The sequence below is a fragment of the Symphalangus syndactylus genome, chromosome 17 (genome assembly GCF_028878055.3).
Source record: "Symphalangus syndactylus isolate Jambi chromosome 17, NHGRI_mSymSyn1-v2.1_pri, whole genome shotgun sequence".
Taxonomy (NCBI): domain Eukaryota; kingdom Metazoa; phylum Chordata; class Mammalia; order Primates; family Hylobatidae; genus Symphalangus; species Symphalangus syndactylus.
The window spans coordinates 33,593,214-33,616,950 of NC_072439.2; the positions used below are offsets into that span (position 1 = coordinate 33,593,214).

The following is a 23,737-nucleotide window of genomic DNA, read 5'->3' on the forward strand; positions in this document are numbered from 1 at the left end:
ACATGGCAAAATCCTGGAACCCAGTCTCTACTAAAAATACAAAAAGTTAGCTGGGCGTGGTGATGCATGCCTCTAGTCCCAGCTACTGAGGAGGGAGGATTGCTTGGGCGTGGGAGTTTGAGGTTGCAGTGAACTGAGATCGCACCACTGCACTCCAGCCTGGGCGACAGAGCAGGACCCTGTCTCAAAAACAACCCCCCCAAAACAAACAACAAAATCCTCAACAAGCAGCCTAGATCCTCCCCACAATCAGAAATTAGGGGGTAGGAAAAATGGGGTGAGATGAGTATAGGAGGGTTAAAGGTTAAAGATGAGATTAATTTCCTTGCTTGGTTAATACACATAGATAATTTAAAACAGTACCTGGCACACAATAAGCACTCAATAAAAAGTGAGAATTATCTTCCCACACCTTGGCTCTAGCTGGATCTGCAATGGTGTTTCAATAGGCTACTCCCTTCTAGCCCTGTACACCTCAAGGAAATCCAGACGAGAGAATCCTGTTTCCTGGGTCTTCGGTGTAATCCGACCAGAAGGTGTGACTTCTGGTCATGAAATTTAGAGGAAACTCTAGGTTTGACTAATATTGCAAAACAGCCACTCACATTCCCAAATGTAACCCTTCAGCCAAATCCTTCCCTATGCCCTGAAAAGAATGAGACATGTGCTAAAGCTCTCCTAGCAAGCCTGAAGTTACAAAATTCTGAAAATGCCTCACAGTCTAGCAGCCAATACAGTCGTGCATAATTAAGCTTCCCAAGATCACTCCCATCCTCCCAAATCCAGGGGTAAGACCTTTTGGCGGCTTCCCTTTTGGAGAGAGAAAGTGCACGAAAGACACGTGTGAGAACTGGGGTTACCTTTATGTGTTGTGAAAGGGGTTAAAAAATCGCCGTCAGGCTGCGCGCGGTGCTCACGCCTGTAATCCCAGCACTTTGGGAGGCCGAGGCGGGCAGATAACCTGAGGTCGGGAGTTTGAGACCAGCCTGGCCAATATGGTGAACGTCTATTTTTAGTAGAACGTCTCTACTAAAAATACAAAAATTAGCCAGGTGTGGGGGCACATGCCTGTGGTCCCAGCTACTCGGGAAGCTAAGGCAGGAGAATTGCTTGAACCCGGGAAGCGGAGGTTGCGGTGAGCCGAGATCGCGCCACTGCGCTCCAGCCTGAGCAACAGAGCGAGACTCCGTTTTAATAAGAAGAAGAAAAAAAGAAAAACCGTCACGAACAGGATTCGAACCTGTGCGGGGAAACCCCATTGGATTTCGAGTCCAACGCCTTAACCACTCGGCCACCGTGACTTCCAAAACCGCACTTTGCCGCGCGCTTACAGAAGGGGTCCGCACTGCAATCCGGGAATGCGTGCGGGAACCGGAAGCAGGGTACCGGCCCCGATACACACACACCTGAGGACTCCCCACCCCTCGGTTCCTTACCTCCTAACTACGCCACCCAAAGAAAAAGAGTCGGATGGACCGGGTGACCCAGGGAGGGAGGGTCTCCTGCCTAGCGAAGAGTTGGGGTCTCGAGTAGGAGCCCACACCTACTTAGGAGGCGACAGCGAGGCCTGCGGAGGAAGCAGTTGAGGGAAGGCACTGGGCCCCCAGGGTGGCGACTAGGGGACTTTTGGGTTAACAAGTGAGGGGGGTGCTGGGTGGACAAGGCGTGAGGGGTGAGGGAGACTGAAAAGTTTAAATAGGGAGCTGCTGTGAATGGATGGAAGGAAGGAACTTCTTGGGGAAAGGGGTTTGGGATTTTGGGGGACGAGGGGCTCCGTCGGGTTAGGAATGCGCAAGGTGAGGGCCACTCGGGTCTACGGGTTGGGGCTGCTCCAGCGACTGGCGGCCGCCTGGGGTGGGATAGCGAGGTGACACTTCCGAGCTGAGGCAAAAAGAGGGAAAGGGCTTCGCGTCTGGTAAGAGCGATCTCAGGAGAATGGCGCCCCCTCCAGGAAGCGTCCTCCTCCCCGGAGGCTCCCGCCGCCGCTGCCAGGGAGGCCGCCAGGGTCGGCCCGCGCCTGGAGCTCCGCCGCCGCGCCCGGCCTGCCGGCAGGGGGCGCAGCGCGGACCGGGGCCGGCCCAGGCGGCGGGAGGCGGCGGCCGCGGCGGCGGGAGGCGGCGGGAGGCGGGCGGAGGAGGAGGCGGAGGAGGCGGGAGCTGAGCTGAGTGGGGCGGGCGGCGGCGGGGCCCGAGCCGGAGAAGATGGCGGTGCGGAAGAAGGACGGCGGCCCCAACGTGAAGTACTACGAGGCCGCGGACACCGTGACCCAGTTCGACAACGTGCGGCTGTGGCTCGGCAAGAACTACAAGAAGGTACGCGGGCCGGGCCGCGCGGGGACCGGGAGCGGGACAAAGGGACCGCGGCCCTGCAGCCCCGGGATCCTGCCCACCCTCCAGGCGCCCCGGCCCCTCCCCCGCGGCCTCCCAAGCAGCCCCCCGCGCGCCCGCGCCCCTCCCCCAGCCTCCCTCTCCCCGCACCCCCAGCCTCCGAGCCCAGCCCCCGCCCCCACTGCTGCGCCCTCTGCCCCTTGTTTTTCTCTACTGCCCGGCGGGCCCTGGTGCCATTAGCCCACCTTCCCCTCAGCCATCGCCCTCCTGGCTTTTCTGGGAGAGGCGGCCGGCCGGGTGTGGACCGGGTGCCCAATGGGCTCCCCCGCAACCCGGAGCGTGCCCGCCAGAGCTCCCCACGGAGCCAGGTACCAGCGGGGCTGAGGCCTCTCCGGTGCTTTGTGTATGTTCAGAGAGAGAGAATGGAAAGCAAGAGGGTAAACAGTCACAGAGCAAGCCGTTGGCTGCTCATCAGCCTGAAAAAGGTCCCCACCCAGGGATCACCTGTCTCCGCCGCTCATCCCCCACCTTCATCTAAGGGGCAACAGAATCTCTCAGGGAGCCGGGGTATAGGAGTTCTTGGGTAGCGGCCCCTTCCGAAACCTTTCCTCGATTTTACAATGAAGTCACCCTGCAACCTAGCTTTGCAGTACCCTGGGTTTGGGGTCGAGAGGTTAGGGTGAGCTTTCTATCTCTAGCTCCTCACCCCCAAACCCCATAAATGGAGATCATAAGGTGGTGAACAAAGGGTTCAAGAATCCTTACCTGTCTTTTCTACCAAACCTCTTCCTGGTGTCGTCTTTGTCTCTAGGCCTGGTTTTCTCTGGAAATGGTCTGCCTCTCTTTTTCTCACTACCCTCAGAGAGGGGTTCTCTTTATGGCTTTCTTTCAGCTCCCCAGTTCTTCCTGCTGGCTTTGCAGCTCCTCAGAAGTGTGCTTAGTGGCTTAGGAGAACTTCCTACTGATCCTGGTTATGAGCCTGGCCCTGCCCTTGGGGTCTCTCTGGGTGTCAGAATCCTGACAAATAGCTGCTATTTCTATGGCATGTCTCTACGCCTGTGAGAGGCTGTTATTCCCAGGCTTCTACCTTTGACCTTTTGCAGGGAGATCAGGCTAGGGGCTTAGCCTCCGGCCTTGGGGGAATTGACAACTGTGACCTGGTTCAGCTTCCATGCTCTTAGCTCTTTGTCATTTACCTTTCCCTTGACAGATCTATCTCTTTTCACCTCTCACTGAGAGGCACTGTCCTCTTTGTGATGAGTGGGGAGAAAACGGGTCAAAAAGTAAAAAGAAAGTCTCCTGGCTCAGGTTCAAATTAGAATGGAAGGCTAGGATGCAACTAGGTAGCAGAGTGTGGAAACATTGAAGGAGGGCCAGAGTTACTTGTCTTAGATACAGTTTCCTTGGACAGGGTAGATGTTGTCTTGCTCTTCTCCATCAGGCTGGGTAGTGGATGGCCCTTCCTGTCTAGGAGGGCCTATGAAGACATTTATACCCAGTCTTCAGAAGCAAAATGCACAAGCTCACTCTCTCAGTCAGCTTGCCCTCCTTCACTTCCTTGTACCTTTTCTTGTTAGGCTACATTATAGGGGGAATCATGGCTTTACACAGAGTTCCCCTAAGAAATGTCTCTCTTAGAGCCCCAGAGGTATTGCTTCCATGACCTGAACTCTATAAACCTCCAGAATTTTACAACCCTCAGTGCTGTTGGTTAAAGATGAGGTGCCAAGATAATAGGGTGCTGCAACTCCAATTTCAGAGTATAACTGAGGAAGAGTAGTAAGCTTCCCTGTTCCCCCCAACACTGGCCACCTGGGCTGGTGGCAGCAGAATTTCAGCTTCCTGGTTGGGGTGTCCAGGGCCTCCCTTCTGCCATTTTCTTTATAGAGACTAAATGGGGAGAAAGGTCCTATTTTCTTTGCTCCAGATGCTTCCAGAGCCCCTGGGGGAGAAATATAGGAGATAGTGGACAATTTGTCTGAGATCTATTTTTCTTTCCTTTCCCTCTTTTTCCTTAGTATATACAAGCTGAACCACCCACCAACAAGTCCCTGTCTAGCCTGGTTGTACAGTTGCTACAATTTCAGGAAGAAGTTTTTGGCAAACATGTCAGCAATGCACCGCTCACTAAACTGCCGGTGAGTGCAGAAGTAGCAGGGAGGGTGGGGGGTGGTGGTGGTGAATCCTCCAAACTGGAGAGTTGTATTTTAAAAAAAGATTTGTGAATTTTGTAATTTTTGAAATTTGGGTTATTTTCCACCATCCCTATCCCTGGTCAGGGCATTATTGGCTTGGCCTAGTCTCCAGTTTACCATTCTTTTTGTCTGAGTAATATTTTGTGCAACAAATTATTTCAGAGTACCTGGGATCAGTCCACAAGTCTCTCATGGCATGGTTAAAAGGGGACTTGAGATTTGGATTTGCGCGGGCTTGTGTTCAAATCCTGGCTTTGCCACTGGATGGCTCTGTGATCTTGGGCAACATTCATGAGTCTTGGTTCCTTCATCCCTAGAAGGGATTAGTAAACCTACCTTGTAGAGTTTCTATAATGGTACCTGAGGTAATCCAGTAAAGTGTTATCACAAAGGTGGTGCTTTCTGTATATTGGTTTCTTTCACTCCCCTCTTCCAGGCTACATGATGCAATGGCACAAGGGTTAAAGAATTTCAGCTTTGAGACGGGGCGTGGTGGCCCACGCCTGTAATCCCAGCACTTTGGGAGGCCGAGGCGGGTGGATCACCTGAGGTCTGGAGTTGGAGACCAGCCTGACCAACATGGAGAAACCCCGTCTCTACTAAAAATACAAAATTAGCTGGGTGTGGTGGCTCATGCCTGTAATGCCAGCTACTCGGGAGGCTGAGACAGGAGAATTGCTTGAACCTGGGAGGCAGAGGTTGCAGTGAGCCAAGATCGCGCCATTGCACTCCAGCCTGGGCAACAAGAGTGAAACTCCGTCTCAAAAAAAAAAAAAAAAAAAAAAGGCCGGGCGCGGTGGCTCACGCTTGTAATCCCAGCACTTTGGGAGGCCGAGGCGGGCGGATCACGAGGTCAGGAGATCGAGACCACGGTGAAACCCCGTCTCTACTAAAAATACAAAAAATTAGGCGGGCGTGGTGGCAGGCGCCTGTAGTCCCAGCTACTCGGAGAGGCTGAGGCAGGAGAATGGCGTGAACCCAGGAGGCGGAGCTTGCAGTGAGCCGAGATTGTGCCACTGCACTCCAGCCTGGGCGACAGAGCAAGACTCCGTCTCAAAAAAAAAAAAAAAAAAAAAAAGAGGGAGATCAGTTCAGCATGGGATTTTGTGAAAGGATTATTAGATTATTAAGTGATGAGAGAATTTACAATGGAACCTTGACATGCTTCTTCCGTATCCTGATTTTGTAGATCAAATGTTTCCTAGATTTCAAAGCGGGAGGCTCCTTGTGCCACATCCTTGCAGCTGCCTACAAATTCAAGAGTGACCAGGGATGGTGAGATGATTCTCTCTATTCTTCTTACATTTAGTTTAGAGGAAATCCCCCTTTTTGATTCCCTGGGATCTTTCTGGGGTAGAAATTCTTGCGAGTCTCTTTATTTTGCTAGGTCAGTAGACCTGACTTACTAGGTCAGAAAAATGGTTGGGAGTCAGAGCCAAAACAGTCTCCAAGAGTGAGTGTGTGAGTATCAGTGTGTGTTTTGTAGAGGAAAAGGGATTCTTAGGTTGGCATCTCAAACCTTTTTTTGTCCCTTTGGAGTAAGCACAGAGAGTGATTCATGGAGTTGAGATCAGTGAACCTCAGATCCCAGGTGATTTTTGGCAATAGCTGTGAGCAAGCTTGCCTCCTAATTTCCCATATTAAGAAGTCATGGCTGGGTGCAGTGGCTCACGCCTGTAATCCCAGCACTTTGGGAGGCCGAGGTGGGTGGAACATTTGAGGTCAGGAGTTTGAGACCAGCCTGGCCAACTTGGCAAAACCCCATCTCTACTAAAATACAAAAATTAGCCGGGCGTGGTGGCGGGCACCAGTAATCTCAGCTACTTGGGAGGCTGAGGCAGGAGAATGGCTTGCACACAGGAGGCGGAGGTTGCAGCTGGCCAAGATCGCGCCAGTGCACTCCAGCCTGGGCAACAGAGCGAGACTCCCTCTCAAAAAAAAAAAAAAAAAAAAGGCTGGGTGTGGTGGCTCATGCCTGTAATCCCAGCACTTTGGAAGGCTGAGGCAGGTGGATCACCTGAGGTCAGGAGTTTGAGACCAGCTTGACCAATATGGCGAAACCTCGTCTGTACTAAAAATACAAAAATTAGCCACACAAGGTGGTGTGTGCCTATACTCCCAGCTACTGGGTAGGCTGAGACAGGAGAATTGTTTGAACCTGGGAGGCAGAGGTTGCAGTGAGCCGGGATCGTGCCACTGCACTCCAGCCTGGGTGACAGAGCAAGACTCCATCTCAAAAAACAAACAAACAAAAAAGTCACGTGCCCTCACCTCTTCTGCAGACCTGAGCTATATATACCACTCACTAGATTATTGCCTCTTCACAAGGCGGCGTTACGATTTCCAGAATCCATCACGCATGGACCGCAATGTGGAAATGTTTATGACCATTGAGAAGTCCTTGGTGCAGGTAATAGGCATATCCCCTATTTATCTCCCTTCCCTCAGTGAGAGTCTAAAACACCCCTTTCCTATAATCTCATTCTATTTCTTCTCTCCACAGAATAATTGCCTGTCTCGACCTAACATTTTTCTGTGCCCAGAAATTGAGCCCAAACTACTAGGGAAATTAAAAGACATTATCAAGAGACACCAGGTAAATGGTCTGATGAGGAGAGGTTTCAGAAACTCCATGACTATTTTCCCAGTGTTTTCTATACCAAGCAGCAGCCCTGAATTACCATGTTTTCTGCTTCAGAGGTGGCTCTACTTGGAAAAAGACTTGAGTTAAAGCCTTGAGTCTGTCTTTTTCTGTCTGCTTCTCCCATTTTTCAGTCCTGACAGGTTTGCATTACTGTTCTAGAGACTCTGTTGGCCTGGGGAAAAATAATATCCACTTCTACTGAGCTAGAGATTGCTTGATCTCAGATAAATGAAATCCCTGCTCTTTGGAACTTTATAATAATGAACAGATGTCATTGATAAGGATGTACAGTTGACTTTAAATTTCCCGTGTGTAGATTATCTGTTCAGAAGATTATTTGTAGCAATTTTTAATTCTTTGACTTTTCTCCGTTATTAGCACAATCCCAGCTGTTTCCCTCTGCCACTTAGCTGGTGTGTGCTTAGAGAATGCAAACTAACTTTAGTACTATTATAAGCAAAATATGGTTAGGAAGGCAGTTCTGTGGCTAAACCTTGAGTAATTCAGAGGGGACCATAATTTACCTGCTTCTCCTTGTACCATCCAGGGAACAGTCACTGAGGATAAGAACAATGCCTCCCATGTTGTGTATCCTGTCCCGGGGAATCTAGAAGAAGGTGAGAGCTGGGTTTTCCTGGCCACTTGAGTGGATGGTTTGGACTAGAAGGCAGAGGACTAAGATCACCATTCAGTACCTGGGCTCCTCCTCTTCTTTCAATCTTGAATCCTCCTACCACCTTATGTTCCTATTACCCAGTCCCCTGCTACAACAGGAGAGTGCATTAGTTAGGGCTTTTATACAGTATTTTTTTGTGTCCCCCTTTAGCTTATATCTCTCCCTTCTCTTCCTCTTTCTCCAGAGGAATGGGTACGACCAGTCATGAAGAGGGATAAGCAGGTTCTTCTGCACTGGGGCTACTATCCTGACAGGTGAGGATGGGTTCCTGGGGCAGGTTTAAGTATAAGAGCCAGACCCAGAAGCCCTAGAACATCTAGCAGAGCAAGAGGCCACTCTTTCAGAGTTATTTTTAGATCACTTAATTTGTTTTCCTCTCACCTAGTAAGTGAACCTCTGTCTTGGGGGAGGTTTGGACTTACTGGACAAGCCTTGGGCTAAAAGGATTGAGGCTTTATGTGTGAATTGATTATCCCAGCATAATTTTTGATAAGTAAATGTTAGAAACAATCTAAATGTCTAACAGTAGGAAAATGTTTCAGTAAATTTTTATATCTACTCAGTGGACTATTATGCAGTCTTTAAAGTGATATAACATGGATAATTTATAAGTGAATATTATTAATAATTGCAAAAAGTAGCATGTAGGCCTGGCATGGTGGCTCACGCCTGTAATGCCAGCACTTTGGGAGGCCAAGGCAGGCGGATCACCTGAGGTTAGGAGTTCGAGACCAGCCTGGCCAACATGCTGAAACCCCGTCTCTACTAAAAATACAAAAAAAAAAAATTAGCAGGGCGTGGTGGCACACGCTTGTAGTTTTAGCTACTTGGGAGGCTAAGAAGCAGGATAATCACTTGAACCGGGGCAGCAGAGGTTGCAGTGAGCCAAGATCACACCACTGCACTCTAGCCTGGGCGACAGAGCGAGACTCTGTCTCAACAAAACAAAACAAAACAAAACAAAACAAAAAATAGCATGTAGGCTGGGTGCAGTGGCTAATGCCTGTAATCCCAGCACTTGGGGAGGCTGAGGCGGGCAGATTGCTTGGGCCCAGGAGTTTGAGACCAGCCTAGGCAACATAGTGAAACCCTGTCTTTACAAAAAAAAAATACAGAAATTAGCTGGGCATGGTGGCATGCACCTGTAGTCCTAGCTACTTGGGGGGCTGAGGTGGGAGGATTGCTTGAGCCCAGGAGGTTGAGTCTGCATTGTGCCATGATTGCACCACTGCACTTCAACCTGGGCAATAGAGCAAGACCCTGTCTCAAAAAAAAAAGCGTATAAAATATCATCTAGTATGGTTATGATTATGTAAAAACATCATCTAGTATGGTTATGATTATGTAAAAACAAAATTGTGGACCAGGCACAGTAGCTCATTCCTATAATCCTAGCACTTTGGGAAGCCAAGGCAGGAGGATCACTAAAGGCTGGAAGTTCAAGACCAGCCTAGGCAGCAAAGTGAGACCCTGTCTTAACAAAAACAAAAACCCCGGCTGGACGCAGTGTCTCACGCCTGTAATCCCAGCACTTTGAGAGGCCGAGGTGGGTGGATCACGAGGTCAGAAGTTTGAGACCAGCCTGGCCAAAATGGTGAAACCCCGTCTCTACTAAAAATATAAAAATTAGCCAGGCGCAGTGGCAGGCACCTGTAATCCCAGCTACTCGGGAGGCTGAAGCAGGAGAATCGCTTGAACCTGGGAGGCGGAGGTTGCAGTGAGCCAAGATTGTGCCACTGCACTCCAACCTGGGCGACAGAGTGAGAGCAAGACTCCGTATCAAAAAAAAATAAATAAATAAAAATAATTATTGTGGAGGAAAAACATATATACAAGTGTCAAGAGTAGTTACGTAAGGGTGATTCTTTTTATTCTCTATTTTTGAAATGTTTCATAATGTGCTTTTACTACTTTATAATGAATAGAATACCAAAAAAATAAGCCAAGAACCCAATATTTTCTGTAAATGGAAAGAGTAAAAGATCTGCACTTTACTTTTCCACAATTCTATCCCATTGATTCTACTGTATGCTCAATTTCCCATGGCAGTTATGACACATGGATCCCAGCAAGTGAAATTGAAGCATCTGTGGAAGATGCTCCAACTCCTGAGAAACCTAGGAAGGTGAGCTTTTCTTGTATCCCCTCTTCCCCAAAAAGAATGCCAGGACCAGTCTACCCTTTGGAAGTGAAACAGAGGCTTGTGTGCCCTTGGGCTTTTTCTGTTAAGGGTCCCCAGACAGAGCTGTGGCTTCCAGGCTTCTCTGCAGCATGATCTGCCTTTGTACTTTAGGTTCATGCAAAGTGGATCCTGGACACCGACACCTTCAATGAATGGATGAATGAGGAAGACTACGAAGTAAATGATGACAAAAACCCTGTCTCCCGCCGAAAGAAGATTTCAGCCAAGACACTGACAGATGAGGTGACAAATCCTGTTCTTTTTTTCCTGGCGCCCTTAGCGTAAGTCTCAGAACAAATCTTCAGTGGGGATTGTAGGCTGACATTTGTCCTGATTCTCCATCCTATAGGTGAACAGCCCAGATTCAGATCGACGGGACAAGAAGGGGGGAAACTATAAGAAGAGGAAGCGCTCCCCCTCTCCTTCACCAACCCCAGAAGCGAAGAAGAAAAATGCTAAGAAAGGGTGTGCCAGCCCCTAGCCTGCCCCTGTGTTCACCATTCTCTCCACATCATGTGGAAGGAAGGAAAGACAAATCCCTTCCTATAACCACCTGGCCCTGACCTGGGTGTGCCATAATGCTGCAGGTGTCCTGAGAGGGAAGATGAGGAGATCTTTAGCTGCTCAGTTGTTAGTTCTGGTTCTGGCCCCACTAGTAAATTTAAAGAGAGCTTCATCAAATGAAAAGCCTTTGCCACTTCCCATTACTCTGTGATTACTGGTTTCTGTTTGTACTCAGCTCTACCCTTGGAATTCTCTGTCACTTCCCTTCCCTTGAACTTCAACTTTCAGGGACTCCTTGTCCAAGGATGACTGGGTTCTCTTTCACTCTCTTTCCTTCCCAGTCCCTCAACACCTTACACTAAGTCAAAGCGTGGCCACAGAGAAGAGGAGCAAGAAGACCTGACAAAGGACATGGACGAGCCCTCACCAGTCCCCAATGTAGAAGAGGTGACACTTCCCAAAACAGGTACAGGCCAGGCTGAGTTCCTGGGATCCACCCCCACTCCCTGTCTTGACTCTCCTTTGCCAAACCCCGAGTGAGCTGATTTCTCAGGTCCACCTCCCAGTCTACAGGATCTTTTCCTTAAATTTAGCTGGTTATTATAGTCATTACCCTGGAAAATCCTCTAACTTTATATTCATATCTGAGTTGTGGACTGTGCTTTGTGCCTGATAGTAGTTGTCTCCAAACTCTTTGATTATGTGTTCTGACAGTAAAATGTATTTGAGCATGGCCAGGTACGGTGGCTTATGACTGTAATCCCAGCATTTTAGGAGGCCGAGGCGGGCAGATCACCCGAGGTCAGGAATTCGAGACCAGCCTGGCCAACATGGTGAAACCCCATCTCTACTAAAAATACAAAAATTAGCTGGGCATGGTGGTGGGCACCTGTAATCCCAGCTACTCGGGAGACCGAGGCAGGAGAATTGCTTGAACCCGGAAGGTAGAGGTTGCATGGAGCCGAGATTGCGCCACTGCACTCCAGCCTGGGCGACAAGAACAAAACTCCATCTCAAAAAAAAAGGCCGGGCACAGTGGCTCATGCCTGTAATCCCAGCACTTTGGGAGGCCGAGGTGGGCTGATCACGAGGTCAGGAGATCAAGACCATCCTAGCTAACATGGTGAAACCCCGTCTCTACCAAAAATACAAAAAATTAGCTGGGCGTGGTGGCGGGCGCCTGTAGTCCCAGCTACTCAGGAGGCTGAGGCAGGAGAACGGTGTGAACCTGGGAGGCAGAGCTTGCAGTGAGCTGAGATCACGCCACTGCATTCCAGCCTGGGTGACAGAGACTCCGTCTCAAAAAAAAAAAAAAAAAAACAGCCGGGCGCGGTGGCTCACGCCTATAATCCCAGCACTTTGGGAGGCCGAGGCGGGCAGATCAAGAGGTCAGGAGATCGAGACCACGGTGAAACCCCGTCTCTACTAAAAATACAAAAAATTAGCCGGGCGCGATGGCGGGTGCCCGTAGTCCCAGCTACTCGGGAGGCTGAGGCAGGAGAATGGCGTGAACCCGGGAGGCGGAGCTTGCAGTGAGCCGAGATCACGTCACTGCACTCCAGCCTGGGCGGCAGAGCGAGACTCCGTCTCAAAAAAAAAAAAAAAAAGAAAAAAAGAAATATGTATATATGCGTTAATTGTGTACATGTACTGTTAAGCCACTACTGTGGGAACGTTTTAAAACACAAACATATCTAAAAAATTGAAAAATGTAAAGAATGATAAAAACAAACATGAAGAATCCGGGCACGGTGGCTTACGCCTGTAATCCCAGCACTTTGGGAGGCCGAGGCGGGTGGATCACGAGGTCAAGAGATCAAGACCATCCTGGCTAACACGGTGAAACCCTGTCTTTACTAAAAATACAAAAATTAGCCAGGCGTGGTGGTGGGCGTCTGTAATCCTAGCTACTCGGGAGGCTGAGGCAGGAGAATCACTTGAACCTGGGAGGCGGAGGTTGCAGTGAGCTGAGATCACTCCACTGCACTCCAGCCTGGGTGACAGAGCGAGACTCCGTCTCAAAAAAACAAAACAAAACAAAACATGAAGAGAAGTTCTGTATTCTCTCCCTGAGTTGCAGTGGATCATCTTCTGCGTCCTGTGTTAGAACCCCACTTTGGAGACATTGCTCCACCAATACTGGTTTACAGTCTGTATTCTATAGACTCACCCCAGGTATTCCAGAAGTTTATTTCAGGGGTAGGATTAGGGGTGCCACCAAGAAGAGTTCTAGCTTCTACCTCCTCATCAATCAGCTCTCCTCTCTATGTTTGCTCCTGAGCATATGCATATGAATTCAGTTGAGGAAAGTATCCTCTGCTTTCAAAAATGTTTAACACTTAACCATTCCTCCACAGAGTGATTTGGTCAGATTCAGTATCAGACCATTAAAAGCTTACAGATACATAGATGGAGATAAAGTCCTGTCAAAGACAAGAATCATTTATGAATGTACATAGAGAAATAAGTTAAATTCATTTTTGGTTGGAGTAGTGGGGAAAGTAGCAAGAAGTTTGAAGCCCTAGAATAATTGTGACTGGAGAGAATTACTATATTTTGCAATCACATGGAGACAATTTTTGGAGAAAGTAGGATTTCTGGAACTATTAAATTGAAGGCTTGAATTAGGCAAAATCTGTCTGATGAAATGACTCTCTGTTTTCGCAGTCAACACAAAGAAAGACTCAGAGTCAGCCCCAGTCAAAGGCGGCACCATGACTGACCTGGGTAAGACAGGAGCCTCTTGGGCAAGGCAGTCAGAGCCAAGGGAAGGGGAGGGCTCAGCTGCCCCCTTTTCGCTAGCCTGATGGGCTTTTGGTAGGGCTTTCTTGCCCCTCAAGAGGCTCCAGCCTTACATCTTGGTCTTTCTCTTTCAGATGAACAAGAAGATGAAAGCATGGAGACGACGGGCAAGGTGGAGCCAGTTTAGAGAGGCCCTACCTCTCTATGTGATTCTGATTTGTGATTATAAAGTTCATTCTGCCCAAACTTTTCACTGCCCAGACTTTACCCACCGTAGACTAATTCTAGCTTTGTTCAAAACTCTGACCCTTTCAGAGTCCTGGGGCCCATGACTGCTCAGTCCCATCACCCATCTTTAGTGTCCACATTCCTGGGGTGTGGGAGAAGCAGAGGGTTGCTAGGGAGGAAACAGGAATGCTGAGTGTCCAGCAGCCTCCATACTCATAGGATGAGGATGAGAACAGTACGGGGAACAAGGGAGAGCAGACCAAGAATCCAGACCTGCATGAGGACAACGTAACTGAACAGACCCACCACATCATCATTCCCAGCTACGCTGCCTGGTTTGACTACAATAGGTATGGTTGTCCCCAACTTCTCACTGAGTCCTTATTTCCCTGCCTCCAGGGGTCAACAGGCTGTTCTCCCTGCCTCCTCCAAATAAGTTATTTTTTCCTCACCCAGATAGACCAGAGTATACTTTAGTTTTAGGGGGGCTCCTGGTGTCCTTTTGAGTCTTACAGCCCGTGGGATGTTCTCCCCAAGCTTTGAACTCCAGCAATTTCGAGCTCTTTTCCTTCTTTGCCTTCTAGGCTTTCCTCCCTTTAGGGCCCCCATCCCTTCACCAGTGCCTTCTTCTGAAACCACTCTGGCTTTTCTTGCAGCGTTCATGCCATTGAGCGGAGGGCTCTCCCCGAGTTCTTCAACGGCAAGAACAAGTCCAAGACTCCAGAGATGTAAGGAAATCTCATCTCATGATTCTCCTTCTCCCTCCTGTCCCCCCATTCACCCTTCTGATTCAGTAACATTCAGTTTAGCAAACATTTCTTGAGCTCCTTCCATGAGCCAGGCACTATGCTAGGCTTACAAAGGCACAATATCTGCCTTTAGGCAGCCCTGGCCTAGCATGTAGACACATGTTCTTTAGGATTCGCCCAAGGGTGATCTTAAGCATGTTCTGTACATAACAAGTACCTACTCCAGTGCCTCAAATTCTTTTTTTTTTTTTTTTTTTTTTGTGACGGAGTCTCGCTCTGTCACCCAGGCTGGAGTGCAATGGCGCAATCTCTGCTCACTGCAAGCTCCGCCTCCCTTGTTCACGCCATTCTCCTGCCTCAGCCTCTCTGAGTAGTTGGGACTACAGGCGCCCGCCACCACGCCCGGCTAATTTTTTTGTATTTTTAGTAGAGACGGGGTTTCACCGTGGTCTCGATCTCCTGACCTCGTGATCCGCCCGCCTCGGCCTCCCAAAGTGCTGGGATTACAAGCGTGAGCCACCGCGCCCGGCCGCCTCAAATTCTTTTTAACAGGATATAGAGCCTTTAAATCTGTATTACTGATATTGTCTATACTGCAGATATTCCTAGCACAAAAGCTTTGATTAAAGTGTAAATTACTATTACCAGGGTGGTTCCTGAGAGTAGGTTTTGATAGAAAAACAAGAGAAGGAACTAACAGAAGACCAGTTTATATAAATTAAGGGATGGAGAGGGCTCTCTGGGAAAGAAGTGTAGGAGCCATGGTGGCTCACGACTGTAAATCATCTCAGCTACTTGGGACACTGAGATAGAAGGATTCCTTGAGGCCAGGAGTTCAAGAATAGCGTGAGCAACATAGAGAGACTCCCATCTCTAAAGAAGTGAAAAAAAATTAGCTGGGCATGGTGGGGCATACCTGTGGTCCCAGCTACTTGGGAAGCTGAAATGGGAGGATTGCTTGAGCCCAGGAGTTTGAGGCTGCAGTGAGCCATGATCACGCCACTGCTCTCCAGCCTGGCTGACACAGCAAGACCCCATATCTAAAAAAATTAGTGAACAAGGCTGGGCGTGGTGGCTCACGCCTGTAATCCCAGCACTTTGGGAGGCCGAGGCGGGCGGATCACAAGGTCAGGAGATGAGACCATGCTGGCTAACATGGTGAAACCCTGTCTCTACTAAAAACACCAGAAAAGACCAGGCGTGGTGGCTCATGCCTGTAATCCCAGCAATTCAGGAGGCCGAGGCAGGCGGATCACCTGAGATCAGGAGTTCAAGATCAACCTGACCAACATGGAGAAACCCCGTCTCTACTAAAAATACAAAACTAGCCGGGCGTGGTGGCACATGCCTGTAATCCCAACTACTAGGGAGGCTGAGGCAGGAGAATTGCTTGAACCCGGGAGGCAGAGGTTGCGGTGAGCCGAGATTGCACCATTGCACTCCAGCCTGGGCAACAAGAGTGAAACTCCATCTCAAAAAAAAACAAAAAAACAAAAACAAAAAAAATTAGCTGGGCGTGGTGGCATGCATCTGTAGTCCCAGCTGGTCTGGAGGCTGAGGCAGGAGAATCACTTGAACCTGAGAGGCAGAGGTTGCAGTGAGCTGAGATCACGCCACTGCACTCCAGCCGGGGCGACAGAGTGGGACTCCGTCTCAAAAAAAAAAAAAAAAAAAAATTAGCTGGGCGTGGTGGCAGGTGCCTGTAGTTCTAGCTACTCGGGAGGCCGAGGCAGGAGAATGGCGTGAACCTGGGAGACAGAGCTTGCAGTGATCCAAGATCACACCACTGCACTCCAGCCTGGGTGACAGAGCAAGACTCCGTCTCAAAAAAAAAAAAAAAAAAAAAAAAAAAAAAAAAGATTTTGCCTCAGGCCAAACCTGCTTGGCTTTGGAAAAGACATGGTGGCAATCTTCTTTGGTTAGGAATACTTCAAGATAACCACATTGATGAGGTAGGTGAGACTGAGAACTGAACAAGTTTTCTTCCCAGCTATTCCACAGCTTCCCCTCTCTGGGGGTCCCTCCATGTTTTTTCCTGATAGCTTGCTATGGTTCTCTCTTCCTTCTCTTCCTGGAGAAAGCAGTATGTATGAAAAGAAAGTAGTGATCAGGTGAAATTAATTCAACATGACATGCAGGCGGGGTTGGAGTAGGAACTGAACTCTTGGTATAAAATAGTAAATGATGGGCCAGGCATGGTGGCTCACGCCTGTAATTCCAGCACTTTGGGAGGCCCAGGCGGGCAGATCACGAGGTCAGGAGTTCGAGACCAGCCTGGCCAACATGGTGAAACCCCGTCTCTACTAAAAATACAAAAATTAGCTGGGTGTGGAGGCACGTACCTGTAATCCCAGCTACTTGGGAGGCTGAGGCAGGAGAATCACTTGAGCCCAGGAGGTGGAGGTTGCAGTGAGCCAAGATCGCATCATTGTACTCCAGCCTGGGCAACAAGAGTGAAACTCCATCTCAGAAAAAAAAAAAAAGTAGTAAATCATGATAATTGCCTACATCTGTTGAGAGCTTAGTATCTCCCAGGCACTATCCTAAATGTCCAACATACATTGAGTAATTTAATCTTTACATCAACCTTAGAGGTAGATATCATCTTCAGTTGACAGATAGGGTATAGAGGAGTCAAGTCACCTGCATAAAGTCACAGAGCTAGTAAGTAAAACCAGGATCTGAATCCTTTAATCTGGCCCATGATCTGAAACTTTACACTGTACCACATGATAGCTGCCATTTTTTTGAGCCCCTACAATGCGCCAGGCACTGTACTAGTACCTTATAGACCTCTCAACAGACTTCCATTTTGCAGATGAGGAAACTGAGGTTTAAAAATTCGAAGTAAATTGCCAAGGTCCTCATGGTAGAACTGGGATTTGAACTTAGATCTTTTCAACTTCAAAACATATGTTTTTTACCATGGTATGCTGACTAGCTATATGCAGGAATAAGGACTTCCTTTTAACATCTGAGTTTGGAAATGAGTACTTTTTCTTAACTTCTAATTCCTTGTTTAAAAATTGTATAAAATGGCCAGGTGCAGTGGCTCATGCTTGTAATCCCAGCACTTTGGGAGGCTGAAGCAGGAGGCTCACCTGAGGTCAGGAGTTTGAGACCAGCCTGACCAACATGGAGAAACCCTGTCTCTACTAAAAATACAAAATTAGCCGGCCGTGGTAGCACATGCCTGTAATCGCAGCTACTGAGGAGGCTGAGGCAGGAGAATCGCTTGGACCCAGGAGGCGGAAGTTGCTGTGAGCCAAGATCGTGCCATTGCATTCCAGCCTGGGCAACAAGAGGGAAACTCCATCTCAAAAAAAAAAAAAAATTTGTATGAAATATCCATAAGTATAGCCAAGGAGATAATTCATTTAAAGAAAACCCCATCAAGGAAAAGACAGACATATTTGAAACTCTTTCATCTAGCACATAGCAGGCACTCAGCATGTTGAGTCAAATAATCTACTTTTTTCCATGTTTATCATGCAGGAGAAGTCATTAGCTCTCTTACCATTTGTTCCTTCAGCCCTTTAACAAACATTTATTTTTCTTCTTCTTGTTTCTCTCTTTCTTCTAAGCTACCTGGCCTATCGAAACTTCATGATTGACACTTACCGATTGAACCCCCAAGAGTATCTTACCTCTACCGCCTGCCGCCGAAACCTAGCGGGTGATGTCTGTGCCATCATGAGGTGGGTCTTTTGGCTGAGGGGAAGGGGGTACATGAGGATGCCTGCCTATGGATGTGTTTTGGCAACAGTAGAGATGCCAGCAAGGAACATAGAGGAGCAGGCAGAAAAAACCTCTAAAGAAAGGTGAAGTACAGGTTTGGGGAATGAATGACTTGAGGGATTAGCAATGGCATTCTCTGAAGTGTAGAATATAGGACAAAGAAGGAGCACGTCTGTAATTGAAAGATACTGGTTCAGGCCAGGTGTGGTGGCTCATGCCTATAATCCAAACATTTTGGGAGACCAAGGTGGGAGGATCGCTAGAGCCCAGAAGTTCGAGACCAGCCTGGACAAAATGGCGAAACCCTCTCTCTACAGAAAATGCAAAAAAATTAGCTAGGCGTGGTGGCTCATGCCTGTGGTCTTAGTGACTCAGGAGGCTGGGGTGTAAGGATCACCTGAGCCCTGGAGGTGGAGGCTGCAGTGAGCGGTGATCACACCACTGCACTTCAGTCTCTCTTAGGGAAAAAAAGAAAGAAACTGGTTCGGTTTTACTAGCTATTCAGGAAGAAATGTTCAGTAGGTGGGTGGATATAGTGATTGGCCCAGGCTGGAGATGTAGACTTGGGTGTCACTGGCATTTAGGTGGTAAATGAACAACTGGAGTAGGTGAGATTTCCTAAGGAGTATAATGAACAGAGGAAAAGGCCGGGGTTGGGTGGGGAGGGGGTTTATGCCCCTTCTACCCCCCACTTTTCCTCTTCCTCGTGCACCTTTCTGGCTATCTGTGTGACCCTGTCTCTGCCTCTCTCCACACAGGGTCCATGCCTTCCTAGAACAGTGGGGTCTTATTAACTACCAGGTGGATGCTGAGAGTCGACCAACCCCAATGGGGCCTCCGCCTACCTCTCACTTCCATGTCTTGGCTGACACACCATCAGGGCTGGTGCCTCTGCAGCCCAAGACACCTCAGGTAGGGTGAGGTGCTATGGGGACAGGGTGGGTTGGGAAGATTGGGCGTCTTTGAACTTTTCTTTTTCTGGTTTTTAGGGTAATGGTTCAGGAGTGTTTTGAGGCTTCTTCCTTTTCCATGGGATACAAAGGGTCACAGGAGTCAGCCCCATGTTTAGCATCCTCTCTCAGCCTTTGTACCTAAGGCTGTAATTGCTGAGGGAGAAGAGATTATCCTTTTACTCAAGGAGCAGACAGGCTAATGTAGGGGAGTCAGTAGATAGAGAAAAATGGCTTAAAATTAACTTGCATGGAATTTTTAAGCTTTGTCATCTTTGCCACATTTTTTCATTTTTGCCTCATAATTATCATCTTCATTTTTTTTTCCATTTCCACTTCATCCGTTACAAAAATTAGGAAGAAGGTTATGTGGCTTGCCCAAGGTCACAGAGTACCAAATCTAGGATTAGAACCTAATTGTCCAGCTCCTAAGAGAACTTGTAAAGATAATGTGAATATGTATGGATATCATGCCAACGACATGTCTTATTAATCATGAAGGGAACATGGAACAGTGGCATGAGTGCCCCCAGAGCTTGCGGGCCGCCCAGCATTTGGTCTTGAGGCCTCCAGGGCCTTGGCCTGGTCATTTCCTGCCCAGCCTCCATGACGCCAAGCTCTGTCCCCCAGGGCCGCCAGGTTGATGCTGATACCAAGGCTGGGCGAAAGGGCAAAGAGCTGGATGACCTGGTGCCAGAGACGGCTAAGGGCAAGCCAGAGCTGGTAGGTGGGGTGCAGACCCTGCTGGGCTGCTCATTTTCCCCTTTATTGGGGGGCCCCTGCCCGGGAAGAAGAGACATGAGAGCAGAGGAACTACAGCAGTAAGGGAGGAAGTCCCATCCAGGGGTATCCCTGGCTTTGGGAAAGAAGCTCCTTCTGTCTGTTTTTTCTCTCTGTCAGCCCCTGGCTCCCAGTGGTCACTTGTACTCACCTCTTTCTTTCCCTCCACAAATAGCAGACCTCTGCTTCCCAGCAAATGCTCAACTTCCCTGACAAAGGCAAAGAGAAACCAACAGACATGCAAAACTTTGGGCTTCGCACAGACATGTACACAAAAAAGAATGTTCCCTCCAAGGTAGGAGGTGCGGGCCGACTTTAGGGGTAGAGAATGTTCGCTCCTCAGAGGTCACAGGCTCCTCTCTTCTGACCTGCCTGTGTTTCCCCTGCAGAGCAAAGCTGCAGCCAGTGCCACTCGTGAGTGGACAGAACAGGAAACCCTGCTTCTCCTGGAGGTAATTGGGGCAAAGAGAGTTTTTCTCTGAAAACAGAAGTGGGCTCCGTGTAGAGGCTCACGCCTGTAATCTCAGCACTTTGGGAGGCCAAGGCAGGAGGATCACTTGAGTCCAGGAGTTCGAGATGAGCCTGGGCAACATAGTGAGACTCCGTCTCTACGAAAAATTTTAAAAATTAGCCAGGTGTGGTGGCACACACCTGTGGTCCCAGCTACTCAGGAGGCTAAGTAGGAAGATTGCTTGAGCCTAGGAGGTCAAGGCTCCAGTGAGCTCCAGGACCAGCTCCAGGCTGGGGATTTGGGCCATTTCATTAACTTCATATCCTTTCTTAGTGCTACTTCAAGATCCCCCTTGGACCTAGCAGAGTACACAAATACCAGAACATAGAGAACTTTGAAACCAGCTGCCCTTAGTAGGATGGGGGGAGTCAGCCTTCGAGAAAAGTGGCTAAGTAAGCGGAGTTATGTCTCCACCACTACCACCAGGCACTGGAAATGTACAAAGATGACTGGAACAAAGTGTCCGAGCATGTGGGAAGCCGCACACAGGACGAGTGCATCTTGCATTTTCTTCGTCTTCCCATTGAAGACCCATACCTGGAGGACTCAGAAGCCTCCCTAGGCCCCCTGGCCTACCAACCCATCCCCTTCAGTCAGTCGGGCAACCCTGTTATGAGCACTGTTGCCTTCCTGGCCTCTGTCGTCGATCCCCGAGTCGCCTCTGCTGCTGCAAAGTCAGCCCTAGGTAATGGGGGTGGGCGGTTCCACCTGGCCTTCTTAGTTTGCTTTTGAAGGGCTAGTTACTCAGACTGTGAATCCTCTCAAGTTTGGCTGCCCTGCTGGCCTTGTCTGTGCGGGCCTCAGCTCGGGCACCTGTCTAGGCTCCATACTAGCTTAGATGAAGACATGGGCTTGTGAGTAAGCTTTTGCAGGGACTGCCAGAACTGTTCCCCTGTGCCTCCCCCAGCCTCATCCTTTCTGGGTCTTGCAGAGGAGTTCTCCAAAATGAAGGAAGAGGTACCCACGGCCTTGGTGGAGGCCCATGTTCGAAAAGTGGAAGAAGCAGCCAAAGTAACAGGCAAGGCGGACCCTGCCTTCGGTCTGGAAAGCAGTGGCATTGCAGGAACCACCTCTGATGAGCCTGAGCGGATTGGTAAGGCCAGGCAGGTTCCCAGATTTCTTGCCTTTCACAAGATCCAGAGCCACCTGGCCTCCTGTGCCATTTCTGCCTCAAGTTGGCATTAGAGCACAACATGAATGAGAAAATTGGTAGGGTTTTTATTTTCTCCATGAGTTTACCTCAGGGGCTCTGGAGCCCTACTGGTTCTGTCATGAAGATTTTGGGTAGAAAAATCTTTGCTTGTAGAAGGGGCTGTTAGAAAAGTCTTGTGAAGGCCGGGCACGGTGGCTCACGCCTGTAATCTCAGCATTTTGGGAGGCCGAGGCGGATGGATCACCTGAGGTCAGGAGTTCAAGACCAGCCTGGCCAAGATGCTGAAACCCCGTCTCTACTAAATATACAAAAATTAGCTGGGCGTGGTGGCATGCGCCTGTAATCCCAGCTACTTCAGAGGCTGAGGCAGGAGAATCACTTAAACCCGGGTGCCAGAGGTTGCAGTGAGCCAAGATCAAGCCACTGCACTCCAGCCTGGGCAACAGAGCAAGACTTCGTCTCAAAAAAAAAAAAAAGAAAAAAAAAAAAGAAAAGTCTTGTGAAGGCTGGGCGCAGTGGCTCATGCCTGTAATCCCAGTACTTTGGGAGGCTGAGGTGGGCAGATCATTTGAGTCCAGTCTAGGCAACATGGCAAAATCCCATCTCTACAAAAAATACCAAAAATGCCAGGCATGGTGGCATGTGCCTGTAGCCCCAAATACACAGGAGGCTGAGGTGAGAGAATCACTTGAGCCTGGGAAGTCAAGGCTGCAGTGAGCCATGATTGTGTTACTGCATTCCAGCCTGGGCGACAGAGTGAGACCCTGTCGCAAAAGAAAAAAAAAAAAAAAACAGGTGTTATGGAGAAGCTGGGTGCAATGGCTCACACCCATAGTCCAAGGTGCACAGGAGGCTGAGGTGGGAGGATTGCGTGGGCCCAGGAGTTTGAGACCAACCTGGGCAACACAGCAAGACCCTGTCTCTAAAAAAAAGAAAAATGTTAGACACAGACGACTGTGTATTAGACATTTCCTGTTTTCCTTTCTCATGGGCCCAGAGGAGAGCGGGAATGACGAGGCTCGGGTGGAAGGCCAGGCCACAGATGAGAAGAAGGAGCCCAAGGTATAGAGGGATTTCTGGGAGTTGCAGGGGCTGCGTGCAGCACTGTGGTGATGGGGGAGTTGGCCTTGTTCAGCTTAGGTGGGCAAGGGCTGGTTTTGGACGGGGTTGTCTCCTAGAATCAGATCACCTCCAAAGTAAGAGGAATAAATTTAGTTCCCCGTCTGGCCCCTCTGTGTGAGAACTAGTCACCCCAATCCCTGATACCTCTCCTTTTCTATCACTGGAATTTCAGGAACCCCGAGAAGGAGGGGGTGCTATAGAGGAGGAAGCAAAAGAGAAAACCAGCGAGGCTCCCAAGAAGGATGAGGAGAAAGGGAAAGAAGGCGACAGTGAGAAGGAGTCCGAGAAGAGTGATGGAGACCCAATAGGTGAGCCTCCCACAAGGGTAGGTGGGGGTGCAGGAAAGAGAGGTGAAGCTGTGGGGCTAACTCAACCCTTGTCCTGGCCCAGTCGATCCTGAGAAGGAGAAGGAGCCAAAGGAAGGGCAGGAAGAAGTGCTGAAGGAAGTGGTGGAGTCTGAGGGGGAAAGGAAGACAAAGGTGGAGCGGGACATTGGCGAGGGCAACCTCTCCACCGCTGCTGCTGCCGCCCTGGCCGCCGCTGCAGTGAAAGCCAAGGTGAGGCCAGACCTTGAAGACCTCAGGGAAGAAAATGTCCACTTCTCTAATCTCATCTCACTTAGAGGAAATCTTTCCTCACTCACACCTTAAATAATGCTGACCTATTTATTTTTTATTTGTATCTCAGGAGGAGGTAAGGTTAGTCATGCCTTCTCTAAGCTTTAAAAAATATATCACCATTGGGCCTGTTTTCAACCCTGTCAGTATTTGACTCCGTGTTACCCTTTGCCACACTATCTCCATGTTCTTCTTTTGAGACGGAGTCTTGCTCTGTCAGATCTCGGCTCACTGCAGCCTCCACCTCCCAAGTTCAAGTGATTCTCCTGCCTCAGCCTCCCGAGTAACTGGGACTACAGGTGTGCAACACCACGCCTGTCTAACTCTTTGTATTTTTAGTAGAGATGGGGTTTCACCATGTTGGCCAGGCTGGTCTTGAACTCCTGACCTCAGGTGATCCACCCGCTTTGGCCTCCCAAACTGCTGAAATTACAGGCGTGAGCCACCATGCCCAGCCTCCATGTTCTTTTATTTATTTATTTATTTATTTATTTATTGAGATGGAGTCTCACTCTGTTGCCCAGGCTGGAGTGCAGCGGCACAATCTCGGCTCACTGCAACCTCCACCTCCCAGGTTCAAGCAATTCTCCCACCTCAGGCTCCCGAGTAGCTGGGATTA

At 49.1% G+C, this 23,737-nt stretch overlaps 1 protein-coding gene and 1 non-coding gene across 17 annotated transcripts in view; one reads left to right on the top strand and one right to left on the bottom strand.

The window, feature by feature from the left end:
* Positions 1-1,219: 1,219 nt before the first annotated feature.
* On the bottom strand, positions 1,220-1,301 carry TRNAS-CGA (transfer RNA serine (anticodon CGA)). The gene has a single exon. It is a non-coding gene; the product is annotated as a tRNA-Ser (tRNA).
* Positions 1,302-2,104: 803 nt separating this feature from the next.
* Positions 2,105-23,737, top strand: part of SMARCC2 (SWI/SNF related, matrix associated, actin dependent regulator of chromatin subfamily c member 2) — a 32,003-nt gene continuing 10,370 nt past the window's right edge. For 2 of the 16 annotated variants that reach the window (XM_063621385.1, XM_063621390.1), the window contains exons 1-25: positions 2,106-2,312; positions 4,346-4,465; positions 5,712-5,797; positions 6,851-6,932; positions 7,026-7,118; positions 7,714-7,783; positions 8,027-8,096; positions 9,892-9,967; positions 10,136-10,267; positions 10,374-10,489; positions 10,870-10,994; positions 13,196-13,255; positions 13,405-13,442; positions 13,718-13,848; positions 14,155-14,226; positions 17,832-17,945; positions 18,744-18,897; positions 19,566-19,658; positions 19,891-20,010; positions 20,105-20,167; positions 20,653-20,911; positions 21,134-21,319; positions 22,377-22,441; positions 22,674-22,809; positions 22,892-23,058. In XM_063621385.1, the coding sequence (XP_063477455.1) occupies positions 2,202-2,312; positions 4,346-4,465; positions 5,712-5,797; positions 6,851-6,932; positions 7,026-7,118; positions 7,714-7,783; positions 8,027-8,096; positions 9,892-9,967; positions 10,136-10,267; positions 10,374-10,489; positions 10,870-10,994; positions 13,196-13,255; positions 13,405-13,442; positions 13,718-13,848; positions 14,155-14,226; positions 17,832-17,945; positions 18,744-18,897; positions 19,566-19,658; positions 19,891-20,010; positions 20,105-20,167; positions 20,653-20,911; positions 21,134-21,319; positions 22,377-22,441; positions 22,674-22,809; positions 22,892-23,058 (2,739 nt within the window). In that variant the 5' untranslated portion in view covers positions 2,106-2,201. Of the gene's footprint in view, positions 2,313-4,345; positions 4,466-5,711; positions 5,798-6,850; positions 6,933-7,025; positions 7,119-7,713; positions 7,784-8,026; positions 8,097-9,891; positions 9,968-10,135; positions 10,268-10,373; positions 10,490-10,869; positions 10,995-13,195; positions 13,256-13,404; positions 13,443-13,717; positions 13,849-14,154; positions 14,227-17,831; positions 17,946-18,743; positions 18,898-19,565; positions 19,659-19,890; positions 20,011-20,104; positions 20,168-20,652; positions 20,912-21,133; positions 21,320-22,376; positions 22,442-22,673; positions 22,810-22,891; positions 23,059-23,737 lie in introns of all 16 variants that reach the window. The other 14 variants (XM_055247704.2, XM_055247708.2, XM_055247707.2 and 11 more) reach the window with 11 other exon arrangements.